Source organism: Tupaia chinensis, unplaced genomic scaffold, assembly GCF_000334495.1.
Source record: "Tupaia chinensis unplaced genomic scaffold, TupChi_1.0 Scaffold000042_2, whole genome shotgun sequence".
Classification (NCBI taxonomy): domain Eukaryota; kingdom Metazoa; phylum Chordata; class Mammalia; order Scandentia; family Tupaiidae; genus Tupaia; species Tupaia belangeri.
The window spans coordinates 1,411,931-1,423,582 of NW_006159498.1; the positions used below are offsets into that span (position 1 = coordinate 1,411,931).

At 50.1% G+C, this 11,652-nt stretch overlaps 1 protein-coding gene across 1 annotated transcript in view; it reads right to left on the bottom strand.

Moving 5' to 3' along the window:
• The window catches only part of IFT38 (intraflagellar transport 38), a 44,152-nt gene extending 34,072 nt beyond the window's left edge, over positions 1-10,080 (bottom strand). The window contains 5 exon segments of the mRNA XM_027773199.1: positions 122-205; positions 2,942-3,037; positions 6,314-6,493; positions 7,588-7,672; positions 9,614-10,080. Coding sequence (XP_027629000.1) covers positions 122-205; positions 2,942-3,037; positions 6,314-6,493; positions 7,588-7,672; positions 9,614-9,738 — 570 coding nt within the window. The 5' untranslated portion in view covers positions 9,739-10,080.
• Positions 10,081-11,652: the final 1,572 nt, after the last annotated feature.

The following is an 11,652-nucleotide window of genomic DNA, read 5'->3' on the forward strand; positions in this document are numbered from 1 at the left end:
CCAGTTCCCTACAAACATATCCCTTGTCACTGGGATTAGCTTATTCTGTCACTGCAGGCAGGCAATTGGTATTTTTGAGTCCCAGGCATAAAAACATTAAACAAAAGCAAAGTAATCTTACCAAAATCTCTTTTATTGCAATTCTCATCACTTTTTCAGTCTCGTTTATTTCCAGAGGTCTGGCAATGGCTTCTGTTCTCAGTTCCTAGAGGAAATAATAAGACGATTTGCATGTATTTTAGAAAAGGAGTCCTTAAAACCAACATCCTTAGATTCAGACACGGCTTATGGACTGACTCTCAAAAGCTTCACTACAATGCAGATTAATGATATAAAGCCGTCCCATCATCACCTCCTAGAAAGATCTTCCGGAATCTGTCCACCTTCTTGGCTGGCCTCTCTTCCATTCAGGCAGACCCCTGTGCCTCTAGCTCGGTGGGCAAAACCAGACTTAGCATCCATCGCCTCTTCTCCCAGGTTCGCTTCATTACCTACATTCCCTCCAGGCGACCCCCAAACAGAGCACAGCACAAGCTGATGTCTGCATTCCCTACGGGCCTCTACCAGCTTTCTCTACACTGTCATCTCACATACGATTGGTGAGAATGGTTAGCTTGGCCCCGCCTCCAGTGTTAACCATTAACCCATCAAAGGAGGCTTTTGTGACTATCATATCAATACTGGAATCTTCTAGAACATAGGATTTTAATATGGACATAGTTAGGAGTTTTGCTATAGACTGAATGTGTCTCTCTGCAAATTCCTATGTTGAATTCCTAACCCACAATGTAACTATTAGCAGGGGAGGCCTCCAGCAGGTGATCAGGTTACGAGGGTGGTGCCATTATGAACAGGATTGGCACCTTATAGGAGAGACCCCAAGAGCTCCCTCACTCTTTCGCCATTTTACTATGTGGCAAGAAGCAACCATATAGAAGAAATGGCCCCTCACCAGACACGAATCTGCTGGCACTTGGATCTAGGCCTTCCCAGTCTCCAGAACTGTGCGAAATCAGTTTCTGCTCTTTATCAGCCACCCATTTTGGGTGTACTGAGTGCATGAAAAACAGATATCACACAGGGATCGTCCTCAGGTCAGTAGATACAGAATTTGGTAAGCGCTGTATCTAGGGCCTCGTGGTGTCCTTGGGGACAGCTGGTCACTGACTCATCATCATCCCCTACAGGGTGTGTTGAGGAGCCACCAGCGGAATGCAGGGGAAGCCTTCCAATGCTTCCACAACTTCACTGGCAATTAGCAAGCCTCAGCTCCTGCCCCTGGGTCTCCTAGGAACATGTACCTACCTGTCATCTACCAAAGATGCGAGTGGCAGTTTTTCTCTGCCAACCACATTCCATCAGGTGGCAATACTAGCCCAACGTAAGGATAGCAAAAATGGTGACCTGGCACCCGAGCCCCTCTTCCTCATACCTCCCCCTCCAGGTTGCTCCTAAGACAGAAACAAACAGGAGGCAGAAAAAAACATCACGCGGTAGCAGCGATGCCTGAACGCAGGCAGGGCAGTGAGCGAGGGTCCTGGCAGACATGTCTGACAAGAACCGAGTGAGAGATTCGTTTCATTTAAAGACACTACACAGCATACATGGCTCATGCCCATGACCCTTGCAGGTAAGGATGAAGCAGTACTCCGTGTCTTCTTGAACTAGTGGCTTCCAAACCCGGCTGCTCACTGAAATCACCCGGAGCCTTCCCGGACCCTTTCTAAAGCCAATGCCTGGTTCTTGGCCGCAGACATTCTGATTCATCAGTATGGGAATCGGATTCATCTGTACTGGACTCACATCAATGAGTCCAACTTCACCAAAGTTTAGAAAACACACTTTCCCCCACAATGCCAGAGGGTACGTGTGCTCATCAGAGAGAGGGTGAAAGCACCCCCTGATGGGGCATGGACAATCCTTTTTCCTCCACTGTTCTATCCCATCCGGATTTGGGGCACAATCACACAAGTGCCTGGCCCTGAATTTTAAGCTGCCAGGGCTGGGATTCGAACAGTGGTTGCCTATGTGGGATCTGATGCCTACTGTACTGTGGGGCCCACCCAGGAAACACAAACACACTCTTTTTTTTCCCCTTATATTTTAGGTTTTGGCCACAGGGTGCATGCATTTGCCAGAGAGAAACAGGCAGTGAAAGGGAAAGTGAGAAATCACCCCCCAGGGGAATAGCCATGCTGCAATCCCTTCTCCTCCTGGGATTTTGGGCACACACATATGCCTGGAGTGATTTTCCAGGTATAGGATTCGAACTTCAGTCAGCCATTTGGAAGTCCAGCACCATACCCACTATGCCACCTGCTGGCTTTAGCATACACACTTAAACAGTTGCTTAAAGGTGGCACGTGGTATGGGCTCCCTGGCTGGAGTTCGCTACAGTAAGGAATCTAAGTGAGGTCAGGGGAATCCTCAACTCACTGACTGGGAGTGACTGTCGCGGATGCTGGCCCGAACCCTGTGCGTCAGAACACCCGGGAGACTGCCAACGCTCCTACGCTCCTAGTGCCCAAGTCATGTTCCATAATGAGGACATCAAAATGGAAGCCTGGCTCCAGCGGGCCTTTCAGATGCTTGATAATGCCACCGGGCAGCGAGGTTTGGGAAGCACCGGCTCAGAAGAGCTCTACGTAGAGAAGGACGCTGAGGCTGAGTTCACGGGACAAAGCAACACGGCACGTCCGTCCAGGGCATTGGGAACACTGGCACACGCCACGATGCGCCATTTCTGGGCCAGAAGCTACAGGCGCTGAAGCCCACAGGAGCAGGAAGAGCAGCTACTGTGCCAGCCCACTTCCCACACAGCCTGCACTTACGCAGCTTCGGTTCAATAAAACAGCAAGAACGAGAGACACAGAACTGAAAAGGGAAAGCCTGAGGAGAAACGGCTGAGCTAGGGAAGTGAGTGGCGTCCGGCCCGGCTCACCCTCAGCTCCACCTCCTTGCCCAGCAAGTCGTACAGGGACGCTCCTCTGGAGGTGATCTCGGAAGCAAGCTGCCTGGCGGCTTTCAGATCAGCAATCTGGAAGGCAAACAGCAGACACAGAAACCTTGGTGACACGATTTTAGGCACCTGATACCCCATCTCGACTACTGCCTCCCGTTGGGAGACTGGGCAGCACGGCACATTCTCCCCAGCCTCAGCTGACCTACGACCCCTGATGAGAAGCGCTGATCTAAGTACAAATGAGGCCGACCCCCGGAACCCCGGGTCTCTGAAAACGTAACATGGAGTCAGGTGTGTGGACGACAGGGCGGTGCAGGGGGGGAAGCTACAGGGCTTCTACAGGGCTAGGTCACAGCAGCACCCCGCCATGACTGCGCGGCCAAGGGACGGTCAGCCTGAAGGACACGCGGCCCACCAAGCATCCTGGGGGCCTGCGGTTCACCTTCCCATTCCCACATGAGCCTTTCCTCCCTGGGATGCCGCAAGGCTCACCCACTGACAAGCCGGGCTTCCCAGCGGGACAGCCACTGCCGAGAAGCCGAGAATGCCGCTCTGGGGACGACCCACCCCGAGCCCTCTGCACAGGCTTCTTCCTCAGGGCGCGCATGTCACTCCCTCCTCCACAAACACGTGACCTTTCCATAAGGCCCGGACAAGCCGCCCTCACCCCGAACAACCGACTCCTGCCTTCTCCCTGGTTCACAGCCCAGCAGCAACTGTCCCTCCTGGTCCACCCTCCGCTTTCCCTTCCTCCAACTCAGTCCTCCAGGACGCACGCCTCCAGCTCCAGCCCTTCCCACCTCCCCCACCTCCCACTGGAGTGTGCCCGGGTCCCAGTCCTGGACTCCTCCCTGTCCCCCAGGCATGGCTCCTGACCACTGTGCTGATCCTCCCAGACCCTAGGCCCACCGAGGCCCTCCCGACTCCTGCCTTGCCACCACCTGTCCCACTCTCCATCAGCACCCAGCAGCACCCAGTAAACGGTGACGGCCCAGCCCCTGGCCCCCCGGGGGCCCTCCCGACTCCTGCCTTGCCACCACCTGTCCCACTCTCCATCAGCACCCAGCAGCACCCAGTGTAAACGGTGGCAGAGCTGAACTCCAACCCACCCGCCCCAGCCTCCAGACCCACCTCCGCCCCATCAACAGCAGCTTCATCCTTTCGGGGCTCGGAACGGCACTGCCAAAGCCACACATCTATGAGCCACCTCTATGACGTGTGGTCCTCTTCGCCGTTATTTAAAATGAAGTACAATCAGAACCCAGCTCCTCAGAGGTGCGGGCCACCTCCGGCCAGCGGCCGCCATCCTGTACAGCAGCGGGCTCAGGGCACGGCCTCCAGGGCTGCAGCTCTACCGCAGGTGCTGCCCTGAGCTGCTCCCGGGCCTCACCTACCCTCAGCCCGCATCCAGTCCTATAAAAGCGACTTCCCAACAGGACCTAACCTGTAGCCGTTTCTCTTCACTGAGGAGTTTGGCTCCTGGTTCAAAACCAATGTGGGATTTTTCAGGCCTGACCACGGGCAACAAGGTTTTACCCAGCAGGCGTCACAGGGGAAGCTGCCCTCCTACAGACTCGGGGCACAACCAATGCCCTACAGACTCTGAAGGGAGCTGCGGTCAAGGCCCAGGGCCCCTGGCCTGGTCATGCCTAAGTCTCTACACACGAGGTCACGGCCCAAGGTCCTCTTCAGATCCCTCTGCCGAACCCACCTTATGGGGCTGAGGGACCTCAAAGCCCATTCTCCGCTCTGACTTAGCACCCAGGGTTTCTCCACCCCAGCCCTTCCCCTTCGCCCTTCCTCTATCTCAGAGCCCACACAACTGCCCGAGCCCTTTGAGGGAGCCCCTCCAACACTGAGATGCCTCCAGGTCTGCACAAATGCTCCTGACCCTCGACCAGAGGGAGGGTTCTGCCCAGGGAAGAGGACCTGGGGAGTCGGCCCTCCTCTCAGGTCTGAATCCTTGCCAGCACTGGAAGGGATGAAAGGCTGGCCTTTCACCTTGCCTTCTGCTTGAATTGGCTCCTTCATCCAACAGGCCAGCCAGTTCCGACAGTGCCTCTCTGTGGACACACGGCTCGCAGCGCTGGTCATCCCTTGCTTGCTGACGAGCACACTGCTTCCACTCTTGGTCCCACCCACAGTCTGATGACTGCACCATGGCCAGAGTGAGGCTTTTAGTAGGAAATCCTAAGCACATACACCTCTGCTCAAAACCCAATGTTTTCCATCCTAGCTCTCCAGGGGAGAGAGGGTCTGTCGCTTGTGCCCTGCTCTTACCACATGGCCTCCTTGCTCTGCCTCAAACATACGAAGCAAATTCTCATCATGTGACATGCCCCCTGCAACACGTGCACCTGTGTGCTTGTCCGTCTCTCCCTCGGATTCCTGCCGAAAGCACCGCCCAACCCACGAGCCTTCCTGGTCACCCTATTTAAGACTCCCCCACCCACACTCACTGTCCAAACTTCCACACCTTTCACACTGTCCTCCAGGCAGTCTGCCCCAACCAAGCACCAGAATTCACGGCTTCTGCCCCTTCTGTTCACTCCTGTCTCCCCGGCACTTGAACGCTGCCTGGAAAACACCGGGCTTTCAGCAGACTGAATTTACCGTGACTCTGCCTTAACCCAAGTGCGCTGAGCACAAGACGGACTGACTCCCTCAGCCAAGGAGGGAGGAAAGCAGCAGCTCCCTGATGACCTCCCTTCTGGGGCCTGAGAGAGAAACGCCCTGCCCCTCCCACCAGCCTGGCATCTTCCTCACCTTGGAGCCAAGGTCAAACTTGAACTTGCTGACATCTTCTTCTCCTATGTCAGAGCCCTGCATCCCTTTGGTCTTCATAGCGTGGTAAAGGACAGACGTGATCTTCAGAAGTTCTTTCACTGCATGCCCATCTGCTTGGTAAAGCTTCTTAGTATTGAGTTTTATATGTGCTTTGGTGGCCTGTTTTCACACACACACACACATACACACACAATGAAGGCCCTTTCCATGTAACGTCCAAACCAAGTCCCATGTAAGCAATGTGAGAATGTCTCTGCCAACAGTTGGGGTATAACTTAATACTAAGAACAGAATATTCAGCGATGCACATGCTGTGAGCAGGAGGGTAAACTGGCACAGTCTCGATGGAGAGCAATTTGATCAAAGACCTCCAAATTACAAATGCACGTATCTTTTGATCCTGCAATTCCAATCCTAAAACTTATTCTAGGGATATTCTTATTTTTAGAGAGAGCGATTTTTGTTATAGGGCGCATGAGCTCACAGCAGCTCCCTGATGACCTCCCTTCTGGGGCCTGAGAGAGAAACGCCCTGCCCCTCCCACCAGCCTGGCATCTTCCTCACCTTGGAGCCAAGGTCAAACTTGAACTTGCTGACATCTTCTTCTCCTATGTCAGAGCCCTGCATCCCTTTGGTCTTCATAGCGTGGTAAAGGACAGACGTGATCTTCAGAAGTTCTTTCACTGCATGCCCATCTGCTTGGTAAAGCTTCTTAGTATTGAGTTTTATATGTGCTTTGGTGGCCTGTTTTCACACACACACACACATACACACACAATGAAGGCCCTTTCCATGTAACGTCCAAACCAAGTCCCATGTAAGCAATGTGAGAATGTCTCTGCCAACAGTTGGGGTATAACTTAATACTAAGAACAGAATATTCAGCGATGCACATGCTGTGAGCAGGAGGGTAAACTGGCACAGTCTCGATGGAGAGCAATTTGATCAAAGACCTCCAAATTACAAATGCACGTATCTTTTGATCCTGCAATTCCAATCCTAAAACTTATTCTAGGGATATTCTTATTTTTAGAGAGAGCGATTTTTGTTATAGGGCGCATGAGCTCACTTCTCCTTCATTCTCCTCTCAGGGTTTTGGGGACCCACACACACATGCCCGGCATGAGCTTCAAGCCACCAGGTGCTGTGTGGGAATCCAGCAGCGTAACTATTACGCCATCTACTGGTACCTCTAGGGATATTCTAACATAGACAAAATGATAAATACAGGTTATCCATTCCAGCACTGTTTCAAAAAACCGAAGTTGGAAACAACCCCAATGCCTACGTGTGTCATTACACAGTCTGTGGTATACCCACACTCACCATGCTACGTAGGGACAGAGGAGAGTGAGGATGACCTATGAGCATTTAGAAAGTTCTCAAAAATATACCACTGAGACAAAGCACGATGCTAACCCGCAGTGCAGTCTGTTACCACTGGCGTAAAAGAAGGGAAACAAAGAATGCGTATTTTTTTTGCAAATGTTAAACAAACTCTGGAAGAAATGTGAAGTAGTGGGTGTTGGAGAGGGCACCAGGCCAACGGCAGCCAATGTAGGTCATCTTACCGTTTATCATTTGGTGATTCAAAAAATTTTGATCTATGGAAATACATTACCCATTCAAAATGGAAATATATGAATATGTAGACAGAATTCTTAACAAATAATGAATGGAGAAACAAGAGACTAAAAATCTCTGCTGGCAAAATGGTTCCACAGAAACCTGACAATGCTTTTAGAAAGTGAGCTCGGTTTCTCGGTCTGAAAGCAAAATGGACTCATCCTTCCTAATTCATTTAATGTTGCAACTGCAGAGAAGCACCATCCACTAACCATGAACTGGGCAATCGCCTTAATGAAGAACACTCGGTCTTGTTCAGTCTCAACATCAGAAGGAATGTCAGTCTGAGGTTCATACCTGTTAGAGAAAGAGAGGACGAACATAAGTTACTCAGGCAGCAAGTGGGTCTACAACGCAAGGCTAGCCACATTCCCGGCTAAGTGCAGTACAACTAAGAAAAACTCGGGGGCCAGCAGGTGGCATGGTGGTTAAGGTGGACTTCACATAGCCAACCAGGGTTTGAGTCCCAGACCTGGCAGCTCGCTTTCTCATTTTCCCTCTCTCTCTCTCTGGTTAAATTAAAAAATAATAACCATTTTTTAAAAAAAAATTAAATAATTCTTTAAAAAGAAAACTTCAAATGCTGGGGCTGGCAGGTGGAATGGTGATTAAGGCTCTGGACTCCCACCGTGGTTCAGATCCCAGACCTGGTGGCTTGCTTTCTCACTTTCCTCCTCTCTGTCTCTCTCTGGTCAGATTAAAAAATAATAATGGCCACTAAAATTAAACAAATAATTCTTTTTTAAAAAAGAAAAACTTAAAGTGCAACATAAAATGCCAAGAGTGCCATCCCCACCTAAGAACAGGTTTAATTGGTTTCAAAAATCAAATGTGGGGCTGAGCTTACAAAATTGAGTCTATCTTGGGACCAGGAGATAGCGTAATGGTTACATCGCTGGACTCCCACATAGTTGACTACAGTTCAAGTCCCAGACTCGGTGGCTTAAAACTCACAGGTATGTACACACTCAAAATCCTGAGAGGAGAATGGAGGAGAAGGAATCGCAGTGTGGCCATACCCCTGGGGGTGATTTCTTGCTTTCTGTCTTTCTCTTCTCTCTGGCAAGCAAAAATCTCTCTAAAAAATTAAGTCTATCTCAGCTTTCAAGGTTTCCTGAAAATAATCAGAACTGTTACTTCCACTAACGGTTTTTAGCCCAGAGAAAAACACCAGGGCTAGCTAGCTTTGAGAAGCAGCAGAGCTGTTGAAGTCTTCCTTCTAGCTCTGGACAATTCATCAGCGGCCAGCAGTCAGCAGCCCCTGACTTGTTTCTGTACAGCCTGCAAGCTAAGAATGGAGTTTTAAGAACAAAGGAGAACATGCTACAGAGAGCACATGCAGTCTGAATTTTATGTGTAGCAATGAGTCAAGGATTTACTGTCTGGCTCTTAACAGAAAAGGTTGCCAGGCCAGCCAGTAGTATGGTGGTCAAAGTGGATGGATCCCACACAGCCGCCCGCACGGTTTCAATCTTGGATCTGGTGGCTTGAAAGAACATGTCAGACATGTGTGTATGCATTTCCAAAATCCTAAGAGACGAAAGGAGAGCAGCATGCTCCCCCCACCCCCACGGGGGGGGTTTCTCAGTTTCCCTGTCTCTCTCTGGTGAGTGCTTGCATCCTATTACAAATTAAAAAAAAAAAAAGTTGTCAATCATATTAGGGAAGTGCACATGATTCCCAGTCCTGTGTACTGATTAAATTGTGCATGGAGGTCCCTGTCACCCTGAGCTGAGGGGATGAAGAGACTGGGCCAGCACCATCCAGCAGACTCCAGTCCTCTCACACAGCCTCCAAAATTTCTCTCCCACAATGTCCTCTTTTTTTTTTTTTTTTTTTTTTTTTAATGTATAAGGTTTTTTTGCTATTAGGTGCATGCACTCACTGGAGAGACAGACAGAAAGTGAAAAATAGCCCCCAGGGGGCATGGCCATGCCACCATCCCTTCTCCTTCACTCTTCTCTTGGAATTTTGGGCACGCACACACATGCACCCCGTGTGAGTTTCAAGACGCCAGGTCCACGACTCAAAACCACACTCGGCCACGTGGGAGTCCAGTGGTGTAAATGCTATGCCACCTGCTGACCCCTCCCACAGCGTTCTTTAAACTCAGCTGAAGTTCAAGGGCTCCAATGGAGTCCGCCTGTCAAATTTCACTGATCTCTCCCTTTTGCATCACAACTGCACCCTGTTTCTGGGTGGCTAATGAATCAGATTGCAATAAAAGACAGCGCTAACCTTTTCACAAGCCAGAGCAGCACTTCAGACACAAGTCCAAAGTTGGGCGTGCGGAAGTTTTCCATCGAGATGTGTCGAGGGTATCCCAGGGCTCTCATCATCTCCGTGAAGTCTGTCCGAAGCATAACACCATCTAGTCAGATCCTCGCCAGACAGGTGCGTACGCAGGTAGTGGCTGTCTTTGCTTTCTCTTCTCTCCCCCAGCCTGATGCCAGGGTGCAGGACCACTTACCAACTGTCTAAGGGTGGATGTAAAGTGAGATACAACTCAAGTATCTCACCTGCACCTGGATATGTGCGTGGAAGTGAAATGGGAGTAGATGCATACAGCAAAGTGGGTTTAGGCACTAGTGATGAGTTTAACTCCTGTATATACTTGAAATGAGATATACTTGGCCTTAAAAAATATCATGAACAAGGGCCAGCAGGTGGCCTGGAGGTTAAGGAGCTGGATCCCACACGGCCCATTGCATGGTTCAAGTCCCAGACCCAACATCTTAAAAAGAATGCCAGGTTGGGACCAGCAATTAGCATAATGGCTATGTTGCTAGACTCCCATGTAGTCGACTGTGGTTTGAGTCCTGGACCTGGCAGCTTAAACTCATGCCAGGCGTGTGTGTGTGCATGCCCAAGATCCCGAGAGAAGAATGGAGAAGGGATTGCAGCGTGGCCATCCCCTCGGGAAGTGATTTCTTGCTTTCTGCCTCTCTGTCTCTCTCTAGCTTCCTGGCCAGCACACATGCCCTATAGCAAAAAACCTCTCAAAAAAACAAAAAACAAAAAAACAAAAGTATGCCAGGCACATGTGTGTGCATGCCCAGAATCCCCAGAGAAGAACGGAGGAGAGGGGACTGCAGCATGGCCATCTCCACTGGAGGGTGATTCTCACTTTCCCTCTCAACTTCTCTCTGGCAGCTGCACGTGCTCTATAGCAAACTAAAATCAACAAACATAGAAAAAGAAAGAAAAGAAACAGAGACTTGGAAGTGAACACAACAAACATGTTCTGAGTTCTCAGGATGTGCCCAGATCGGTATCTGCTGTGCTTCCTGGCTACTTCTCTATTCTTACCCTTCTTGAAGATGGACTTTAAAATGTCCCACCGACATCACAGATAACCTACGTGGTGCTGGGGGTTCCTGGGGGCTAGGCTGGACTGTGCCAGGCAATGGATGAGAAGGCGTGAGCACAGCCAGCAGCAAAGTCGCAAAGGAACTCTGTAGCTGTTTTCAGGAGGTTTGACCAGAGTGATAGAAAACAAAGCAGCTGCCTCCCCTCAGGCATCACTGAATTCTTCCTAAGTAACAGTACTCAAGTTTGGTCAATTCTGCAGTATTATTGTCAAAATCAAGACTAGTTCAAGAAAGATTCCAGCACACACTGTACAACTGCACCGCAGTATGTCCAAAACAATCAGCAATCCCCTTCTAGTACCCTCTTCCCAGCACAACCCCTTCAACCTGCCCCAGCAGACAGTCCCGCACAGCGTACACCCAAGCCTCAGAGACCAGGCCGTGAGGCTCATGCGAAGGTGCTAGGAGCTGCATCAGAAAGGCAGGATGCACCTTCCTACAAACTAACATGGTAAAAAAGGGCAGGGCCAGCAGATGGCATCACTGTTAAGGTTCTGGATTCTCACATGGCTAGCCAAGGTTCGACTCCTGGACCTGATTGCTTGAAAAACACCTGAGCCTCCATCTCCTAGACACCCAAAATATTCAGACAAGAAGCCATTTTAAAGCTGAGGTATGTCCTGGCATGTTCAGGGACATCTTATTGAGCCTCCTGGTTTTTGTTTTTTAAAGAATTATTTATTTAATTTGATTCATTCATTCATTTATTTTAATTTAGCCAGAGAGAGACACAGAGAAAGAGAGGGAAAGTGAGAAAGGAAGCCACGAGTTCCGGGACTCAAACTATGGTGGGCCATGTGGGAGTGTCCAGACCTTAACCACCACGCCACCTGCTGGTCCCGAACCTCCTGTTTTAATGAAGAAATTTGTTTTTGTAAATCTGAACTTCTAATCTTTCTGTGGATA